Source organism: Pimephales promelas, chromosome 18, assembly GCF_988280905.1.
Source record: "Pimephales promelas chromosome 18, fPimPro1.hap1.1, whole genome shotgun sequence".
In the NCBI taxonomy this organism is placed as follows: domain Eukaryota; kingdom Metazoa; phylum Chordata; class Actinopteri; order Cypriniformes; family Leuciscidae; genus Pimephales; species Pimephales promelas.
The window spans coordinates 23,139,798-23,159,818 of NC_142786.1; the positions used below are offsets into that span (position 1 = coordinate 23,139,798).

At 38.6% G+C, this 20,021-nt stretch overlaps 2 protein-coding genes across 3 annotated transcripts in view; both read right to left on the minus strand.

The window, feature by feature from the left end:
- The window catches only part of LOC120485171 (zinc finger MYM-type protein 4), a 32,125-nt gene extending 17,247 nt beyond the window's left edge, over window positions 1-14,878 (minus strand). Inside the window, exons 1-9 of one of the 2 annotated variants that reach the window (XM_039680743.2) lie at window positions 14,113-14,878; window positions 11,809-11,860; window positions 11,065-11,151; window positions 5,220-5,744; window positions 5,073-5,125; window positions 4,813-4,977; window positions 2,663-2,717; window positions 2,320-2,557; window positions 978-1,107 (exon numbers count right to left, since the gene is read on the minus strand). In XM_039680743.2, the coding sequence (XP_039536677.2) occupies window positions 978-1,107; window positions 2,320-2,557; window positions 2,663-2,717; window positions 4,813-4,977; window positions 5,073-5,125; window positions 5,220-5,744; window positions 11,065-11,151; window positions 11,809-11,860; window positions 14,113-14,403 (1,596 nt within the window). In that variant the 5' untranslated portion in view covers window positions 14,404-14,878. Of the gene's footprint in view, window positions 1-977; window positions 1,108-2,319; window positions 2,558-2,662; window positions 2,718-4,812; window positions 4,978-5,072; window positions 5,126-5,219; window positions 5,745-8,664; window positions 8,856-11,064; window positions 11,152-11,808; window positions 11,861-14,112 lie in introns of those variants that run through there. The other variant, XM_039680744.2, reaches the window with a different exon arrangement.
- Window positions 14,879-17,510: 2,632 nt separating this feature from the next.
- Window positions 17,511-19,809, minus strand: LOC148970987 (uncharacterized). The gene is made up of 2 exons (XM_089123167.1): window positions 19,504-19,809; window positions 17,511-18,146 (listed from the first exon to the last, which is right to left on the minus strand). Exons 1-2 carry the CDS (start codon window positions 19,707-19,709, stop codon window positions 17,591-17,593), a joined length of 762 nt encoding a protein of 253 aa, XP_088979293.1. The 5' UTR covers window positions 19,710-19,809; the 3' UTR covers window positions 17,511-17,590.
- Window positions 19,810-20,021: the final 212 nt, after the last annotated feature.

Consider the following 20,021-nt stretch of genomic DNA (forward strand, 5'->3'; position numbering starts at 1 on the left):
TTTGTCTTGACATTATTTCACAGTACTTTTATCTCATATCATCTGAATTAAAGGCCTGTTCACACCAACACAACGTTAAATGTCAAAATTAAATCAGTTCAGACATAGGTTGAATTTCACCACTGGTATTAATCAACAGCAGCACATCTTTCTGAAATATAATAAAATTATGGTTTGTTTTTTAAAACCTGTATTGTGTCTTCATGTGTGTTGAGTTGGCTCATGCGATTTAAGTTTAATTTTTAGAATGCAACATGCTAATTTTTTAGCATGAAACGGAAGTTGAGATTGTCATTTTTTCCTTGTTGTGACGTATATATCCGAGGGAAACAGCTTCTGAAATTAGAAGAAAAAAGAATGTAGGGCGTCTTTTGATTTCGTCTGGTTTCCAGGGTGCATTGTGGGACTTTTTAGGGAGAGAATGTTTTAGCGCAACCTAAAATTATTAAGTGGCACTTTTAGAGCAGCAGAAACGGTTACCCCAAAATAGAAAATGGTAAACCTGGTTAGCCAGGTACCAAAAGCACAGCGCAACTTTCTATTTCCTACTTACCACAAAGAAAGTAATACCAAAATGTACATTCAAAGAGCCGATGAGATTTTTGCATTCGCTGTGGTGAGAGAGCCAGTTCCAGATTCTTCCTCTTGCCATTTACCATCACTTGGCAAAATTGTTTGCGAGTGCCTCCAAATCAATTGAATGTAACATCAGCAGGCTCTGGCATGTGGCCAAAACCGCAAATGTGTGACGGAAAAGGGATTAGATCCCCCTCCGTAAAGAAATGTAACGCTAAAAGCATGTAAACGCTTGTGGCTGAACACACACAATAACAGCTGTTCATCTAAATTAAAATATTTATCATATTGAACATTTGTCTTGGTGTGAACAGGTCTTTTGGGGTCAAAAACATGATTAATGTTGCGTGCCGAAGAGTCAGGGCTGCAGTGCAGTTGAACATATAGAGATGGACACTCACCATTCCTGACTTCTGACACACACTGCACTTGAACTTTAAAGCGCTAAGGCATTTCTGACTGCAAAACTCCTTCATAGTCCCTGACATGTCCACCGGGGCATTGACTACATCTTTTGGGTCAAGAATGTCTCTGCACAGAAACAGAAATGGTACAAAGTTTTATATGCTATATTGTTATATTACAGTTTAACCTTTTAAAATAAAGCAGCATGTTATTATAAAATTAAAGCTCACTCAAAAATAAAATTCTGCCATTTACTCAACCTTTTGTATTTCTAAACCCGTAAGATTAAGAGATTTTGTTCCCTCGATTAAAAGTCTATTTTCACAAAACTCTGATGCTTCAAAACGTTCATAGAGATCATAAAAAACATGCTGTTTAATCCAAGTGTTCTGAAGACACGATACTTTCTATTATGAAAGTAACACATTTAATTTAGACTTCGTTAGATCAGCAAACATAAATAGAAGCTCAACCATACCTGCTTGAAGCGCGAGAAAAAAAAAAACTTGGTTTGCGTAGTTGAGCCTTCATGACCAAATTTAAATGCTCCATGTATGTTCACTAATTAAAGCAATCAAGACTTGGATTAAAATGCTCAATTCATAACGTTTTATAATATCATAATCTCGTTATGAATGTTTTGATGCACAAATTCAGATTTCATTAAAAATATCTTCCTTTGCGTTTCGAAGACGAACAAATGTCGTATGGATTTAGAATGATATGAGGGTGAGGCCCCGTCCACACTACTGCGTTTTGGTTTAAAAACTGAGAATTAAAACAAATACAATCTCCATCCACACCAGCGTTTTATCTGAGTATTAGAATTGATCTCCGTCCATATTAAAACGACTGAAACGCGGATCACGTGACCATTCACCAACACTGGGCATGTGCGTGCCGGTGTAAACAGTGGCTGACGAATCAGGGAAGGACACGTCATGACTGATGACACCCAATCATAGAGCAGAACGTGAGTCTCTGCGTCATCGTTTCTAAACTCCTGTTTTGTTCCGTCTACACTAAAACGCCCTCCGGAGACTCAAAATGCAAAACGGAGATGCAGCGTTTCTAAACTTCTCCATTTCTAGGTCTTCGTTTTTTCCGTTTTAGTCTGGACGAGAGGTGCAAACGTAGCAAAAGCTCTAGTGAAAAATGCAATAGTGTGGACGGGGCTTGAGTAAATGTCAACAAAAATGCCACTTAAGACAGGCCTAGTTCATATTAAAAAACAAAGTATTTGAATGCTTTGGAAGTCATTTTTAAATGCAAAAGCATAAACATCAAATGTAATGCAAATTTAAAAATGTAAATCTAAAGGTTTTAATGTATGCATACTTGAGGCAGTGGTAACATTGCTTCTTCTGAGGTATCTTGACCACCATGGTGGAGGTGCTGCAGAGACACTGAGGTGAGCAGTAGAGTTTAGGACAGCCTTTGCGCTGGAACGCCGTCTGTCCCTTTAGCAGGACTTTGTGACATCCTGTGCAGACCACACCAACTGGATTGGCTGGGGCCAGAGGACGAAGGGATAGTGTAGGACCTATTGTGGCCTTTGCTGGGTCGACTGTTGGAGCTGCAGTCACATGAAGAGGAATAAGTAAAAAAATATAGGATGTAACTTTCCCTATTCACCCAGGTAGCAAAATATCATAACATATTTTTAGAGTTGTGGCATTACCTCCTACAGAGAACACTGCGCTGATTTTGATCGCATCAGGTGTCTGGTTAGAATCCTGAAAGCAAGAACACAATGGTGTTCAAAACAAACGCATATTTTCATCGCCTCTTGAAATAAAATGCAGCACTATTATCACAAAAATATTAAGCAGCACAAACTGTTTTCAACATTAGTGATTAAAACAATATCAGATTACAATAGCAGCAAATCAACATATTAGAATGATTTCTGAAGGATCATGTGACACTGATATATGGAGACTGAAGTAATGATGCTGAATAATTCAGCTTTGATCAGAGGAATTACATTTTAAAATGTTTAAGTATGAAAAACTATTTTAAATTGTAACATTTCACAACATTACTGTTTTTACTGTATCAAATAAATGCAGCCATGGTGAGCATAAGAGACTGTATATTTAGCCTTTTCCCCCCAATTAAATTCAATTAAATTATTAATCACAATTATTCATATTACAATTATGTGCTAAAGACTAAATCAAGACATGCCTATATATAGGTGTAACATTTATAGAACAGTAATTGTCCACATAAACCCACCCTGTTATCAATTCACATACATACTGTACATATATATATAGTGCTGTCAAACGATTCAAATATTTAATCGCGATCAATCGCATTAATGTCATAGTTAACCCGCGTTTAATCGCACATTTTTATCTATTCTAAATGTCTCTTGATTTCTTTTTGTTACATAATTTTTTTCTCATTTTAATGCTCTTATCAACATGGAAAAGTGGAAAAATCATTATTGAAAATAACATTGGAATATATAGCCTATAAATAATCTCTCACACAATGTAACACTGTATCAATAAAAGGGTGAAAGAAATACTGACGAGGCCCTAACATTGTCAAGGGGGCGGAGACGTGGTGTTTCAAGTGGTGTTTCAGACTGGACGTGCTGCGATGATGATCGCTCAGTTCACAACGACAAAACACAGATCACTTGGTCTTGTCAATGGGGCAATATGGCAACTTTTTAAAAGTAAACTTTCCATTCAGAATTTTAGGGCATCCATTTCGGCGTCTCGCGCTCGTCATCCACTCAAAAGTAATGTTACTATTTGGCCGGCTCGCAAGCCGAAACGAGTGTGTGCGGCACAAAACGTCCTCGCGCTGCGCTCTGAAACCCTTTCATTTCAATGGCTTGCACCGCGCGAGGACGTTTTGTTTTGCTTTTTCGACCAAAGCGCAAGCGGATCTAGACCGTAAACAAAACAACAGGCACGCCGCAAACACACGTTTGGGCTTGCGAGCCGGCTTTGAGTGGATAACGAGCGCGAGACACCGAAATGGATCAAAAATGGATTGCAAAACCATGTGAAAAAACTACAAAGTTTGCTAGGCCAAAAAGACTGTTAATCGCGCGATAAAAAAAATTAACGCCGTAAAAATGGGTTTGCTTTAACGCCGTTAATAACATGTTAAACTGGCAGCCCTAATATATATATGTATATATATTATAAATATATATATATATATATATATATATATAAGGGCTGCCAGATAAATACGTTATTAACGGCATTAACGCAAACCCATTTTAACGGCGTCATTTTTTATCGCGCGATTAACAGTCTTTTTGGCCTAGCAAACTTTGTAGTTTTTTCACATGCTTTTGCAACAGGACGCGGCATGCGTGCGCTGCGCAATGAAACCCATTCATTTCAATCGCTTGCGCCGCACGAGGAGGACGTTTTGTTGCTTCGTCGACCAATGCGCAAGCGGATCTAGCTAGACCAGAAACAAAATAACAGGCACACACTCATTTGGGCATCCATTTTACCATGTTGATAAGAGCATTAAAATGAGGAAAAAAAATAATGGGACAAAATGAAATCAAGAGACATTTAGAATAGATAAAAATATGTGATTAATCGCGAGTTAACTATGACATTAATGCGATTAAATATTTTAATCGTTTGACAGCACTAATATACATATATATAAATAATGTACATTATGTATATATGTGAATTGAATACAGGGTGGGTTTATGTGGGCAATTACTGTTCTATAAATGTTACACCACTATATATAGGCATGTCATGATTTAGAATATTGCTCAACCTTTGTTACCCCTTTACAAAAAAATAAAAGACGTAAATCACAGGTGAAACTCACAGCTGCGCTGTCGGGTTCATCTTTAATGTTTCCCACTGGCTGCAGATGTGTCGACGCTTTCTCGTACTCCTCATCCATTGGCTCATCCTTCACCTTCACTGGTAATGCAGTGGAGGGATGGGCCACTTGGGGTTTCAACTCAGTGTTTACCACTGAATGTGTTGGCTGGATTTAGATGAAGAGTGTTTTAGTGTAAGGAATGTACTTCTCCAAAGGATTATCAAATGAAATTCAATGGTAAACATAATAATTTTGCTTACCGTGGCAGAAGGTTCAGTTCTCTCACTTTTTATTGGTTTAGCCAACAATTTTACTGTTAAATAAAAAATGTGTAACATATCAATCAATATAAATAAAAGGTTAGCAACTCATCTCAACAAACGTTAAAGCATCAAGATCACACCAACCTGCATCTTCTGGTCTATCAACCTCCATCTTCCCATCCCGATCCTCAGTCTGGTCCACATCTATTGCCATTTCATTCGTGAAGTCCTCAACTTTAGCAATCACAAGCTCATGTGATAACTCTGCCATGTTCTCTGCATTGTTCTTGTCTTCGTTCTTCATCAGTTCTGTAGCATCCTTCTGTTCACAATGTCCCTGTACACAATTTTCTTCTTCATCCTGGTTGGTTGGACTATCCTTTTCTGGACTGTTTTCTTGGTCCATATCAGGTTTTAAATCCAGATCTTTCTCCATCTCCTCTTCTTCCTCCTGCTCCATCAGGCTGCTTTGAGGGTTTGGCTCATCCACACCTGCTTCAGTGGCATCCAGCTTGAATGGCTCCACTGAATCAAGCTTCTCTTCTACAACAGCTGCATCTCCAGTGAGATGTCCTGGGAAATCCTCACTGGCCATAAGGACACCCAATGCAGACGTAGAGTCCAGGTGTGAAACTGCCTCTGTAGAGGGTGAGGGGCCAGACTTCGCTCCTAAATGTGGGAAATTATTACATTATTAAAGGCCCAGACTAACACCAATAAAGTTTTAAAAATCATTCTAAATTAAAAAGAATAGCAGAGTCCTCACCACAACTATAACGACACGGAGAAACGTTATCGTTGAAATCACTTTCAGTGTTTTTTACCGCCATTCTACTAAAGTGGCAGAAAACAAAACTGGAGGCCCTGTTTACAATTACACCTGGTATGATGGGTGTGCATTGTGGGCAGAAAGCTCTCATATTATCAAAATTAGCTTAATTTGAGTTCCAAAAATAAACGAATGTCTTACGGGTTTGAAACAACATGAGGGTGAGTAATTAATGACAGAAATTTCGTTTTTAGATGCACTAACCCTTCGATTAAGCTTTTCGCAATGCTTCATGGGATTGTAATAGAAGAAATAACTTTATTCTAGAGCTGCTGTAAAACAAAACAATCTTTGTTACTTTAATTTCCTATTATCACCGTAAAGCTTGTTCCGTCACTAAAGCCGTTAAGTAAACAAAGTCTTAGTTTATGTACTTGTCATTTTGTCTGATTTTCATTTTTCATTTCAACCTTCTTTGCTTCAAAATCAAAGTTTGTAATATTATGATTCACCTCGTTGCTTGGTTCATGGCGTTAAACTCTTTAACGAAGTTTTTAATTTAATCGCCATGGGAAAAAAAAAATACTCCTGGAACCAACGCTGCGGGAAAAAAAGGGGACAGTACTGTTGAAAGGGGATGGTAACATTGAGTATTTACACTTTACTTGGCAAACCCAGGGGCGTAGGAACCATTATACGCGGGGAGTCGGGGACATGTCTTGAGTTTTGTCCCCCCAAGTATTTCCCAGTGTAAGATTTTGTTTTGCAACTTTTAAATACATAATTCAATTTTTAAAAACGGCTTTATTCTTCAGCTGCTTATGTCGTCAGTCGACCACGATCCCGCACCGCTCGTGTATGCGCATCTAGATGACACGGATAAAAGTACGCATCAATATGTTACTGGGAGATCCGTAGTTACACGGGATGTGGAAGCGCACAAAAAGTTCAAGAAAAGTACAAAAAGTGCCCTGGCCTTGAATGGCAAGGTAAGGAAAATAAGACTAACCCAAAATTTAATAACCAAGACTTGGTATTTTTCTCAGGAGATGTTTTGAGCATTTTACTTCAGACACCGGATTATCAGCAAACTTCCAAGAGAACTCCTGCTAGCTGGCAACTCAAAATAAACTAGCAATCTATTCTTTCAGCATAGATGTGTTTGATCTGTGTGAATTACATGAAATAAGACTTGCTAGACCTACTTTTAGCTACCAAGCAACCTTTCCACAAGGGATAGATTGATTTTATTTTTTAGTATTTTATAGCTAATAGAAATCAAATCAACCATTTATTTGAGTTAATCAGTACATGACTGATAACAGTAATGTAAATGCAAAATACCCCATACATGTTGATACTACAACAATGCAAAGTAGCCTATATGCTCTTAAAGGTGCCCTCTGGGATAAAAAAAATCAAATCATACACCATATTCCATACCAGATGGGGGCAGTATACCTCCAGAAAAATACCTCAAAAATGCGCACTCATGTCTTCAAACAACACGGGCGAGCGCTGTGTTGCATGTCTCTTTCGCGCATATTAATCAAATCAATTGACACGATAGTAAAAGGTTGCAAGACTGCAGTTTCACGTGGATCATTTGGAGATTTTCAGAGATTAGAGACTAAATGAACAACATCTCAATTCTAAATTATAAAGGCTGTCTCATAGACAAGCCGGTGCATTTCGACGATATGGGAAAATTAAAGCCCAGGCATTTTTAGTTTATGGTATTCGTTTTGTTCATGTTACATTTTTTTCATTAGTTTGAATTAATTTGACAGACAGCATTCCCTGATGTGGACCAAGCTAGCGCCTTTCAGAGCTGCCAACTCACAAATTCACCGTGAGACACACAACTTTTCACACACTCTCACGCCACATCTGTTTTGTCATGCACAGAAAAGCCCATGGCCGAAACTGGTATTACGTCAACTGCCGGGCCGGGGCTAGTAATTTAGCATGCTAATTTAGGTTATATCTCGGCAGCACTATAACTTGTCAGTTTTTTAATGACATCATTGCACTTATTTCTTCTCATTCTTTTGATTTGTGTAGCTCATTTTTCGGATATTTTTACCTCAATTATTCCATATGGCACCTTTAACCTTGCAGTTTTTCATATATCATTTAAGACTCAATTTCTTTGCACAAAACTCTCCAGAAAGTGTCATTTAATGGTTTATTTTTCAAACAAATTTGCCTGGGGGGAAATACATATTTATAAATGAATAACACATTGTATCATAAATAAATTGTGTATAATTCTATCATTCTATTTTATTCAAAATAATACAATTAATTACCACGCAAACATTGTTGCAAATAACTTATCCCATGTGTGGCAAAACAACAACAAATAATAGATATATCCTTATATATCCACAGTTTTACGGATGAAAATATCAACGTTTCTGCAATATTTTATATAATTCAAATATTTCAAAACATCAGCCTACACAATGGATTTTAGTCCACAGCTGCACATAACATGGAGTCTCAGGATTATAAACAAGCACCTTTAGCTAATACCAATGCTGGCTGATCATCATACATGATCAATTTCTTCAAAATTGCATTAATTCCCTTTTTATGATAAAGCGCCGTTCTTTTGTCCTTAGCTCACTATTCGATGGGAACGCAAAAATTAAATACTCTGTCACATGTCTTTAAAATATGCATTCAAAGAAAGTCGCAGCCCGAACGGAGCGTATAAAGGTAAAATACTGCAGGGCATGCATGTTTCTGCAGCGAATCTCTGCACAGACGATAAACAACACGCGGGCCACCTTTCCGAACAGTTAAAATACTCACTTTAAAGCGCTCGACGTATTCTTTCAACAATCCCTCTCGCGACACAGCCGATATACAACTCCTGTGTGATGCACGGTGGGTCGCTTCTGTTTTAAAAAAAAAAAACTAAATAGCGGAAAAAGTTGCTAGAGCAGGATCACTAGCTGGTTGAACTAGCTGGGTCGACTAGCTGACTCTACCGCGAAAGCACTTCCCTTTCTAAGTGCAGCGGTGCATTGTGGGAGATGCGCACAACTAGCGGTGGGCGGGCGCGAGCGAGTGAATGAATTGAGCACTTCACACATTCAACAGTTCATTTTGATACTTTGTTTTCATACTGATTAAGACTGTTTTTTGTGAACAGGTTCATTAAAATATCCGAGATAAAAAAGAAGCTTGAGGCTCACAAAAAAAAAAAAACCAGTCAAAGAAATTTCATTTGACGACTACTAGCTGCTTTTAATTTCAGTTGTGATTGCATAATGTTTATAATAAAAATGTAATACAACCATGCAAACAAATATTACAGGCATATTTTCCCACTAAAGTGCCATGAAACCAGTCTATGCATTAAACACGCAGCATTATTCAGTGTGTTGAATAATGAATTAATAATGAATTAAATTCATATGTGTTTTTCCTGGCTTCATATCACTAGTTTAAAATAAAGCATTCAGTGCAGAATTCAAATGGCTCATATTATGTTTTCTGGTCTGCGTCAACTCACACATTTGTGACAGATTCAAATATGTATTTTATAAATCCCTAAATCTGTGAAACATTGACAGCACTAGTAGGCTAACACTATGTTGAATGTGTAAGGTTTATAAAATGTAAATAATTTGTATGTAATTGTAATTGTGGGTTCATCAACACTAGGTGGAGAACTTGCAGGGTATTTCCATTCCACATAAATTTTGCAGTGTTGAAACATCAGCAAATTGTGTTTAATCTTCTCGCTCTCTATTGATGTGTACAACACATACGATCCGCTCTGTGCTATCTTGTCTCTGGATCGGAGCAGACTACATTCATCCCAATGGAAAGGATATTTACACTGTCTGAATCGTCCCCTTTATAGTGTACTAGGGGCCATTCACCATGTAGAAAATAGCAATTGTGTGAACAAGTGACTGATTTGAGCTGCAGCTTCAGAGAGTATTTATAGGGGGCCCGAGCAATAAACAGGAAAGAAAATCTGATGAGAGAGAGGTTGAAGTGTAGAGTGATGTCATTATAAGATTGGAATAACTGGAAGAGAGGGCAACTCTCTGAGAAAACAAAGGAAATTAACATTTGAACTCTCTCTTGTGAAATTAGTATCATCACCATTTAAGGTGCAAGTCTCACCTCGGTATAATCCTAATCCACACCCACTCTAATGGTGTTTACAAAAAAAGTATAAACTGGAGACAGTGGTGAATGCAAATTCATACTGTTAGGATATAGGTTTCTTGGTCTATCTGAGTATATAAAGAAGCGTCTCGGGGCAATTTGTAATGAGATTATTCAGGGCTAATTATATATTTCCTGAGTCAGGTACATCTTTTATTCAATCTTCGAGCATTTGATGTTATTGTATTGTACACTGCGTGCAAAATTATTAGGCAAGTTGTATTTTTGAGGATTCTTTTTATTATTGAAAAACGACACTCCACTCAGTCCATCCAAAATGTTAATAAACCTCAATCCTGAATATTTAAAGAAGCAAAAGTGAAGTTGGCTTTTTAGGAGAATATCTATGTGTGCACAATTATTGGGCAACTCTTGGTGAGCAGAATTATTATGCAGCAAAATGAAAAATTTAAATTTTCCCATCTGACTTGTTTATTTTAATCTGTTATTTCTGCGATTCATCGAGTGTGTTACGTTCATCAAGCTATCAGGTCTTCTGTGTTCGGGCTTCCCGTGGACGTCGTAGTTTGCCAACGATGGATACAATTTGTTTGATTATGTTCCTGAAAATTACAATCATAGCTCTCTGTGCAGCGCATTTTACTGAGGGAGGCATTTTCTGAGGGAGTGGTTTCATAGAATCGGGAAGTCAACCAGTCTTTCAAATGACAGAGCAGACCTTACAATAAAGGTGAAATTTATGAAAAATAAGACTTTAAAAAAAAGAAAAACCACGAATACGTGTTATATTGCAACCCATAAACACAATCATGCAAAGAAAAAAACAGTAAACCACCCCTTTAATGTACTGTTACTTTAGTCAAGTGTACGTGAGAAACCATGGCATGACCAAACCAAAGCTACCATCAGAGAAGTAATATTGGTCAGCTTATATCTAGTAGTGGTCATGACCTCTGTCTAAAGAAAATGCTACTTTAATTCAAGTGTATAAAACCAAGGAGGCTGTATAAAATATCTTCGATTGAGTAAGCGTGAATGCAAACGTCTAAGATATTAGCCATTTACCTCTTTTTAGTGACCCACTACTGGAGAGTTTGTGACCGTGGACCCACATTATACAAACGGCTGGTGTGGGGACTCCGAATTTGGCACCTAAGTGAACAAGGATAATAAGAGTAAAAAGTTAAATAGAATAAATCAAATGAGCTGCTAAACTGCATAAATGACCAATAACCAATTGGCATTTTAACCTAAATTCGAGACTGTGATAAAATGTCAGATAAAAGCTTAAAGCTGCAATCCGTCGTTGTTTTCGTTTTTCCTCTTTGTTGCCATCTCTGTTCAAATCTGCAATTGGAGATATTCGCAGAATTATCTACTTTGCATGGGTTGTGCCTTGATAATGCCAACTCGTTCTCATTCCCAGGGCATCATATACTTATGCTTTTGTCAAGTCCGTTGGCGTCTACTACCAACGCACATAGCACCCTTTAGCGTCAATATGACATACGCAGAGCTTTCCACTCAAAGTATACTTTGTATATTTGACCAGTGCCTACGGCATAAAGCATACAATCACCGATCTCAAGTTCTAATACTGATCTATCACTATTGGTGGACTGAAGATAATTATGGCAATTTGTAGACATATATATATATATATATATTATATATACACACATACACACATACACACACACACACACACACACACACACACACATATATATATATAACCAGCCCTAGTTATTATTACAAGTAGAACTAGTAAAAGTCGACTAATTGTGCAGTGGTTACAGGGACACATACTTGTTGTTGGGTTGTGTTCCCTCTGTGACTCGAGTTCCTTCTGAGCCTCACTCTGTGTAATTCAAGACGACACAAAAACACATTACTCCAAATAATTAGTTAATAATTTAGGTGTAAAATAATTGTCAACATTTTGCCATATGCAAAAAGAACTCTGGGCAATTTTTAAAGGGACACTTCATCCATTTGCATTAAGCTTTGTATCTTTAGAAACCCAGTCATATTTTTGAATGGTCATGGTTTATTCCCTTATTTTCCCTTGAGATGGGAGAAATAAGGATTTAAGCGTTTTACTTCCTGCTTTATTGTGACGTAAAAATCGTAATTTTGCGTCATAATAAGCAGGAAGTCACATTTCATTCAAATGTTTAGAGACTACAAACATTAGCCATCTTGTTTGGAAGCTAAGCTAACAAGCGCTGTGGAGATAGTGGAAGTATGACAATGTCGGAATAAACTAAACATGATATGGAAGAAGAGGATTTTGAAATGCTGCTGCTCGGATCCGATGTTCGTGGCTATCTTTACGAGCCGCAGTATAGTGAAGAGCAGCTGAGGCTGATGGAGGAACCGGAGGCGGCTGCCCGGACTGGCTCGAGCTGAGGCGGACTGCTGTGCATGTGCTCTCGCTACGGCCTACGGACACAGATAGAGTCCGTCTGCTGCAGAGAATTTCAACAATGGCAATTTCTCCTGGACGAAATCTCCGAATCAGACAAGCACACAGACTTTTGTGTTGTGATGTGAACCATCCTAGTTGAACTGACGGAACATCCACAGGGCTCCAGACTAACTTTTCCAGTGGTTGAACTGGTGCTACCAACTTTCTCAGTTAATCGCACCTTTTTTCTTTCTTTTTTTTTCTATAGTCGGAGTTATTTCTCTCCATTAATGTTTATGGCGAGTCACGCAGGCACTGGGTAACTCCGCATCCGAGTCGACTCCGGGATAAAATAGTCAGTTAATCTTCATCATTATAGAAAAAACAACCCGAAACGGATTGGTGCTTGCAACAAGGAGCTGCTACAGCTAATGCCCAGAGCTCCCACTCAACTATAACGGCAGTTAGGGGGGCATGTACATAAAGAGTGTCTTTTTGCCTCTTAACAGACACAAAATACAATTAAAATGCCTGTCCAACATGAACAGGGCCCTTACATGACAACAATATGTGTTTAGCAACTTAGACATTGTTTAAATTCACCTAAATAGTGTTTTATACGGCTATCTGCAGAGCGCTGAAGTCCCATGGGAACTCAGTTGTAGCTGGAAAAAGGTAAATAGCAGCCCAGATAGCACACATGTCTGCAAGGTGTCTGTTAAAGATTTCTTCATCTGGAAAGCATCTGCTGTTTACAAACTGTAAACTCTGGACAGATGAATGTGTAGAAGAAATGAAGAAACTATTTTTGAATTTGGAGCTTTCTAGACTGAGAAAAGCCAGAAAAATGTATTTTTGGCTTATGTGGATGAAAGACAACAACTCCCCGAATGCACTTGCTTCACTGCCCTAGGAGGCCACGCCTACCGGTAACAGAGCGCAGGAGATAAACAACAAGTCTAGGCTACTAGTGAATCTCCGTGATGAGTCTGCCCGAAAATGTGTTTCGAGATCACACAAAATGTCCGGGATTCGGCTTTTGCGTTCTACAGTCGCCATTCATCATGTTTACTGTGGCGAGCAGGACGAGTGAGGGCTGCTAGATAGAGAGTGTTGCACGAACATTCAATAGTATAACTGGGTTTCAAACAAGAGAAAGCTTAATGCAAATGGGTGGAGCGTCCCTTTAACATGTCAGTTTAACATGGATTCTAAATCAAGACATCTTCTAAACGTCTATTTGACATCTGACAGGAAGCTTCCAATAGACATATTGCAGGTGAGCAATCACTCTTCCATATGTAAACACACACTTCAAATAGACGTCTCCGTGATGTAGGCCTGTACTATGGGTGTGTGCTATGAGGGAGTTTGCAGGTGGGAGTTATTCAACTGCATAACACAGAAATATTTGCTATTTGTATATATCTATCCTTTCGTGTGGTCATTCGGACAGTATTTTCCCAGAGACGTCATTTGACATGACTTCTCTGGGAAAATAGCCCCTCACCCTCCCACCCACTTTATTCTCTCTAGCAAGTCCATTGTATTCTCATAGAAATTAGCTCTTAGTTACAGAAATATAATTGAAGACATTAAAGGCTAGGGAAATAATTAAAGTTTTGCAAATAAGACTACAAAACAATTATATTTTCCTCAAGCCGTGTGTGCCCAAATGAAAGGATAAATAAAGTTTTTATTACATTTAACGTTCCCTCCACAGTGGCTGCTCCCGTCTTCGTCCAGGGAATGGCATTTTTCTTCAACCGGCCCCGATGTGCTGTGTTTGTGTAATCATCCTTGTCAAAGTGTTCGCTGCAAACGCGGTAATCTTTAGCGCGTAGTATTTGTATGGGAGTTTTCACATCAAGTTGAAGAACATCTAGCCACAATGGCAGAATCTCGCGATCACGGAGAGGAAGACGATGAAAATTTAAGTTTTTATATTTTCGCATTTTGTTGCCACAATTCGGAACGGCACAAACGCGAACCATTTCTTCTTCACTTGTGAGCACCAATCTTCACTCTTGATACGCTCCTCGCCTGCACACACACTGCTATTTTCTTACGGCTAATTACAGTTCCCACGGGACTTCAGCGCTCTACAGCTAGCCGTCTAAAACACTATTTAGGTGGATGTAAACAATGGCTAAGTTGCTAAACGCATCTTGTTCTATTGTAAGGGTCCTGTTCATGTTGGACAGACATTTTAATTGCATTTTGTGTCTGTTAAGAGGCACAAATACACTCTTTATGTACATGCCCCCATAACTGCCGTTTTAGCTGAGTGGGAGCTCTGGGCATTAGCTGTAGCAGCTCTGTGTTACAAGCACCAATTTGTTTTCAATAGTACTCACAAAGCTATAAGGATCAAGATTAACTTAAAAATTACCAGGAGTTCTCCCTTAACTGTCCCCCAAAAACAACATGAACGCCCAAATAGAGATGTAACAGAATACTTTTTTTCTCCGCACCGCTTTCAGTTTCTCTCTCTCTCTCTCTCGCTCCTTTTCGTCTTAAGCCCCTCCCCGTTAACTATATCCCTCCCGGAAGCCTCTCCCCAACAGCAGATGAATCAGTAATCATATTTATAACAGAATAAACAGTGTCACCGCCACATTATACTGTATGTGAACAGTATCAACAACAAGAACAACCAAAAATGGTCAAGTACAACACAGAAATGTCTCAGACAACAGACAAGCAGCAAAACACTTAAAAAAAAGAAAAAAAGGGGGTTGGGGTTTTCATAAAGTTTCACATCTTCTATCAAAGTCGAGAAGATCAGGCATTCTTTTTAGCGATAAGAAGTAATGACACATTTTTTATGAAAAACATTAAAAATTTGAAAGTGTTATCAGGAATCTATTCTTGTGGTAAAAGAATTTCCCAAGAACAATAAATGTGTTAACTGCCAAACCAAGCATTTTATCTTTCATAAAGATACCAAATATTACATATGCCTTTAGTACAGGTACATCTTAAATATTAGGGAATAACCATGCAAGTCCTCCCAAAAGGTATAGGCAAAACCAAATCGACATCCTAAAAATTATGATGATGGATTGATGGATAAACTCCATTCAAAATGTTTAAATGTATTTCCTTTGCTTTTGGTGAAACTGGAAATTTAAGATGTTTCTTAAAATCTTAAGGGGGTTACATTACTTGGGATGCGCTGAAATAAATCTAAATTATAGAATGTGGGATTGCTTTGATGTTATCATACTGTTTCTGTCAAATAAATAAAATTTTAAACAGAAAGTCTCAAAGGACAGTCTCAAATGAGTATCCAGTTTTATCTAAAATATGCATCACAGACCATTTTCCATTCTCTCACCATTTTTTGTAGAATAAGGACTTTTTCCTAAATACGACATACAGTTCCACAAAGGGATGTTGTGAGGACTGAAATTATGCTTGTAGATCATTGTCCAGTAAAAATGGAACCCATCTAATTTCAAATCTCCACCCCCTGATCCCTAACCCCACCCCTAATTCTACCCATCTCCACCTCCTGATCCCTAACCCCACCCCTAATCCTACCCATCTCCACCCCCTGATCCCTAACCCCACCCCTAATCATCTCCACCCCCTGATCCCTAATCCTACCCATCTCCACCCCTTAGATCTGGATCCAACTCTCAACTTGTACTGTGAAAGGTGCTACTGCAGATCTTTGCAAATCTTTGAGTTTTTAGACAGCTTCCAGATGGAATCTCATGGCGAATTGGATAATAACCTGACGGTCTCTCCCCTTTTCTTTTCTCCCTATGCGGTGCACAGTATCGACTACCGAATCCATTGATGAATGCTGCCATTGCGGCACTAATTTGGAAAGGATGCTCTTGATCACGTCTCGGATGTTTACGTCAACTTTTTCTTTCAACCTATGTATTTTAAGGTTCCGGCGTCTCTTGTAAAACTCCAACTCCGTGATTTTATCTTTCAGCTCTTCGTTTTCCTTTAAGAGACGGGGCATTTCTTTTTCTATGGCTTGAATCTTGACCTTGGACTCTTTAATCTCGGTGGCATCCACGTCTAGCCACTATGACAGAGCTTTCTCTCAGCTGGTCACCAAAGCGATCGATTCTGGAGGCAAGCTTTTCTATAGCTTCAACGAGCACCGCATTTGGAACTTCAGACACATCTTGTGAGGTTTTTGCCTTTGAAGGAGGCACTGCACCTTCCGTTGGAGTAGAAGGGAAATTTTTTCGCCGCCACAGGTTGTAACATCCATCTGCGTGTAACCATGTTTGCTTTGCCTGAGGTAGCGGCTGATCTAGGTTTCATCTTTCTGTTTGGCATGTTTGGTTAAAACATTGATTGGGCTTTAAATGTTTGAAAAAAAAATGTTCACTTTACCGTTTTTAACCCTTTTAATCACTCACATTAAAATTTTAAGTAAAAAATTCGGAGCAGGTGAACAAGAGCTCAGAATCAGATAGTATTGCTTGCCCATTCCACCATCTTGCCGGTAGTCCACAAACTTATGCAGTTACTTCAACACTCAGTTCGCTATGCCCTGGGCGTCCAATACCGCAGATGGTTGTACATGGTTTGGCCTACATTGGAGTAAGTGGAAAGCTCTGTGCGTCTCATATTGACGCTAAAGTGTGCCATGTGCGGTAGACGTGACAAAAGCAATATGATGCCCTGGGAATGAGAACCAGTTGCCTTGACACAGAGCAGATGAATTCAATGTTTTGAGGAGAATGTGCGGCTGCCAGTCACCGCGATGTGACGTAATGACTCAATATATCGTATACTAGCCGAGCCTCTTCTTTACAGATGTGACGTAATGACGCAAAGACATGCTTGAATCTCCCGCGGAAATCCACCAGTACCACTAGAATTAAAAACATTATTACAAGCTTACTGCTTTAAATCAAGCTAAGGCAAGCAGACAGCTTTGAACACCGGCTGGTACGTACTAGATAAAAAAATATATATTTTGGTCAATTTTTAACAGCTTTAATTGGAATCAATAGGCCTGTATTGTAGTTAACAACCTGTGGGGATATCATGAAATTTCCTTCTATAGATCAACACACAACATTTTTTATCATAATTTTGTTTTATTATAATGAAATATATTATAATTTACACACATTGCTTGAGAGTAAACATTTGCAATTTCTAGTTCAGATATCGCAAAATATGAAATGCTTTAATGCTACACTAAGATGTTAATTGTACCATTTCACCTGTCAGTGATTTTTCTATATCACACTGTTTGGGTTTCTTTGGATATTGTTGAAGCCTCGCCCTCAGTGTGTTAACTTTGCTATCCAGCTCATCCATGAAACCCTCATCAATCGACTCACTGTCCCGGTCTTCCCCCGGCCCAGCGCCCTCTGCAGGCAGGAACACATGCAGCTGGTGTGTGTGAGACCGAGATGATGAAGCGCCGTCAGGGTAATGGCGGGTGGGGAGGAAAGTCTTTCCCCTGACAGATAACGTCTCGAGGTTTACGGGCTGCCTCTCTTTTCTCTCCGTGGGCCGCCGCTGACTGCGAGGAAGCGTTTGTCCAGGCTTTAGTACAGGCCTGAGAGGCTGAGAGAAATGCATATACACTTGATGATAGCTCTGTTGAGTTGTCGATGTGTTCACAGTAGGGGTCTTGCAGGAGGGAAGAGATGGGCCACCACGTTTGCATAAAAGGGGGTGGTGGTTTTTTGAAAGCCCCTCGAAAGCAGCCCTCTGGCCTGGGGTGAACAGGGAAGGTTCACTTTTACTGGGAGACCAAAAACAGACAGATATGAGGTTAATCAAACAAAAGAATATTTATGTAAGCGGAAGGAATAGAAAGATAAAGACCTTCTGTTAAAAAAAAGTATTTTTTGGGGGAAAGTTGTTTATAAGTTATTTGAAAAAAAAAACAATAAATAAAAAAAAGATTTCAATATTACAAAATGTTTTTTGAGATGAGCAGCAAAGAAGGCGTTTTCGAATCGGCACGACATCAAAGTACCGCGAGAGTTCTCCATACTTTCGCATCGCTCTCGCGGTATTTTACACCAAAACACCAACACCGATCAGTATCTGCTGCGAAGCGTTGCTGTTGACGACAGACGACCTAATGATTTTCTGAATGATCATGTGACCCATGGACTGGACTAAAGATGCTGAAAATTCAGTTATGATATCAAGAATACATTTAATTTTAAAATATGTTCAAATAGAAAACAGTCGTTTTAAATATTAACACTTGAACTTGACTAATTTTAAATCTAGATGGCTGGTCAGCAAAGATTCTTAAAAAAAATCTTACTGACGCCAAACTTGAAAAGTAGAGAACGTTTTCACTTTAAGATGTTAGAATTTTGATAACTACGCAATAGGCCTACCAACTGAGACTCACAAACAATACAACATTTTTTATATAACAAGATATTTATAAAAAATAAAATAAAAAAAATACATTACTAATAATTTACATTAACAATTTACATCTTTCCTCTGCTTTTACAAATATAGCAATCATTCACATTACTGTTTGAGAACCCCATTGGAACATTAGCTGCTGTCATTGGATAATCAGTGTAATTTAGCTGTTGTTTTTTCCTGTGAGCTGTTTGGGTGTGTTGCCACACAAGAAGAATGTTTCTCGGATTTCTAGAGCATTCTCCACCTGGTTCTCCATGGTGTGTAGCAGTTTTTGATGAAGACATGTCTACACATATGTACAGCTTAGAAGTTTAATGCAGACCTCAACAAACTACTAATTCTGGGTATTGCATTGCTGTAGGCATTACACTTATTCTGAATTTGAAAAATAATTAGATGAAAATTAATTTGACAAATATTGAATTGAAATACTATAAATATTAACCTAAAATTCAATTTCATGTGCCTTCAATTTTCTTAAAAAAAAAATTAGTCATATAATACATAGATCCTTTTATTGAATGATTTTTTTTTATATGAATTCCACTATTTCCTCCTGATTTAACGCATTAAAATAGTTTTGTTGGTATAAAACAATGTATTTAGATGGAATCAGTGATGTTAATAGTTTTAATTAAGGACTTCTCTAAAATTGCTCCTGGAGTCCCAGCCAATAGAGTTGGAGGCGCCAGATATCAGCTTACCTGAGAGTCACCATGGTGTTCCGACCATGTGTTGATCTGGATAATGATGGAAGCCTGAAATTCTCTCTGCTCCACGAGGCAGGAAGAGGGATTGCGGAGCTGGAGAGCAGGTACGTCCGAACCAGAGTGTGGTTTCTCTGCATTGCCCACTGATGCTTTAATTCCACAGTGTTCACGCTCAGTGCAGAAGGTCTGGCTGCACTCATGTCTGCACCGACAGCACCAGACGGACTGCAGCCGCCCCTCGGGGGAGCATGTGTCTACATACAGTGATCAATCATTCATGCACATTAAAAATACATCAGGCAAGCCCATTGGTCGCACACCACAAAATTCTCCCTTTCTTTCGTTCCGTTGTCATCTTACAGCACAAAGAAAGACTTGAGCGTTTCTGAGACATCATGGAACATGGAGATATCTGATGGCAAGGTTGTCTCTGAATCATCTTCAATTTAACAAATCATTGGCAAATTAATTGTGACATGTACCATTTAAAATAAACTAGGACACGTGTACAT

Bases quoted from the DNA above. Each gene is read 5' to 3' on its own strand.
- LOC148970987 (XM_089123167.1), bottom strand. From the start codon at position 19,709: ATGAGTGCAGCCAGACCTTCTGCACTGAGCGTGAACACTGTGGAATTA. The intron at 18,147-19,503 runs GTAAGCTGATAT...TTGGTCTCCCAG, and splicing joins AACACCATGGTGACTCTCAG to TAAAAGTGAACCTTCCCTGT.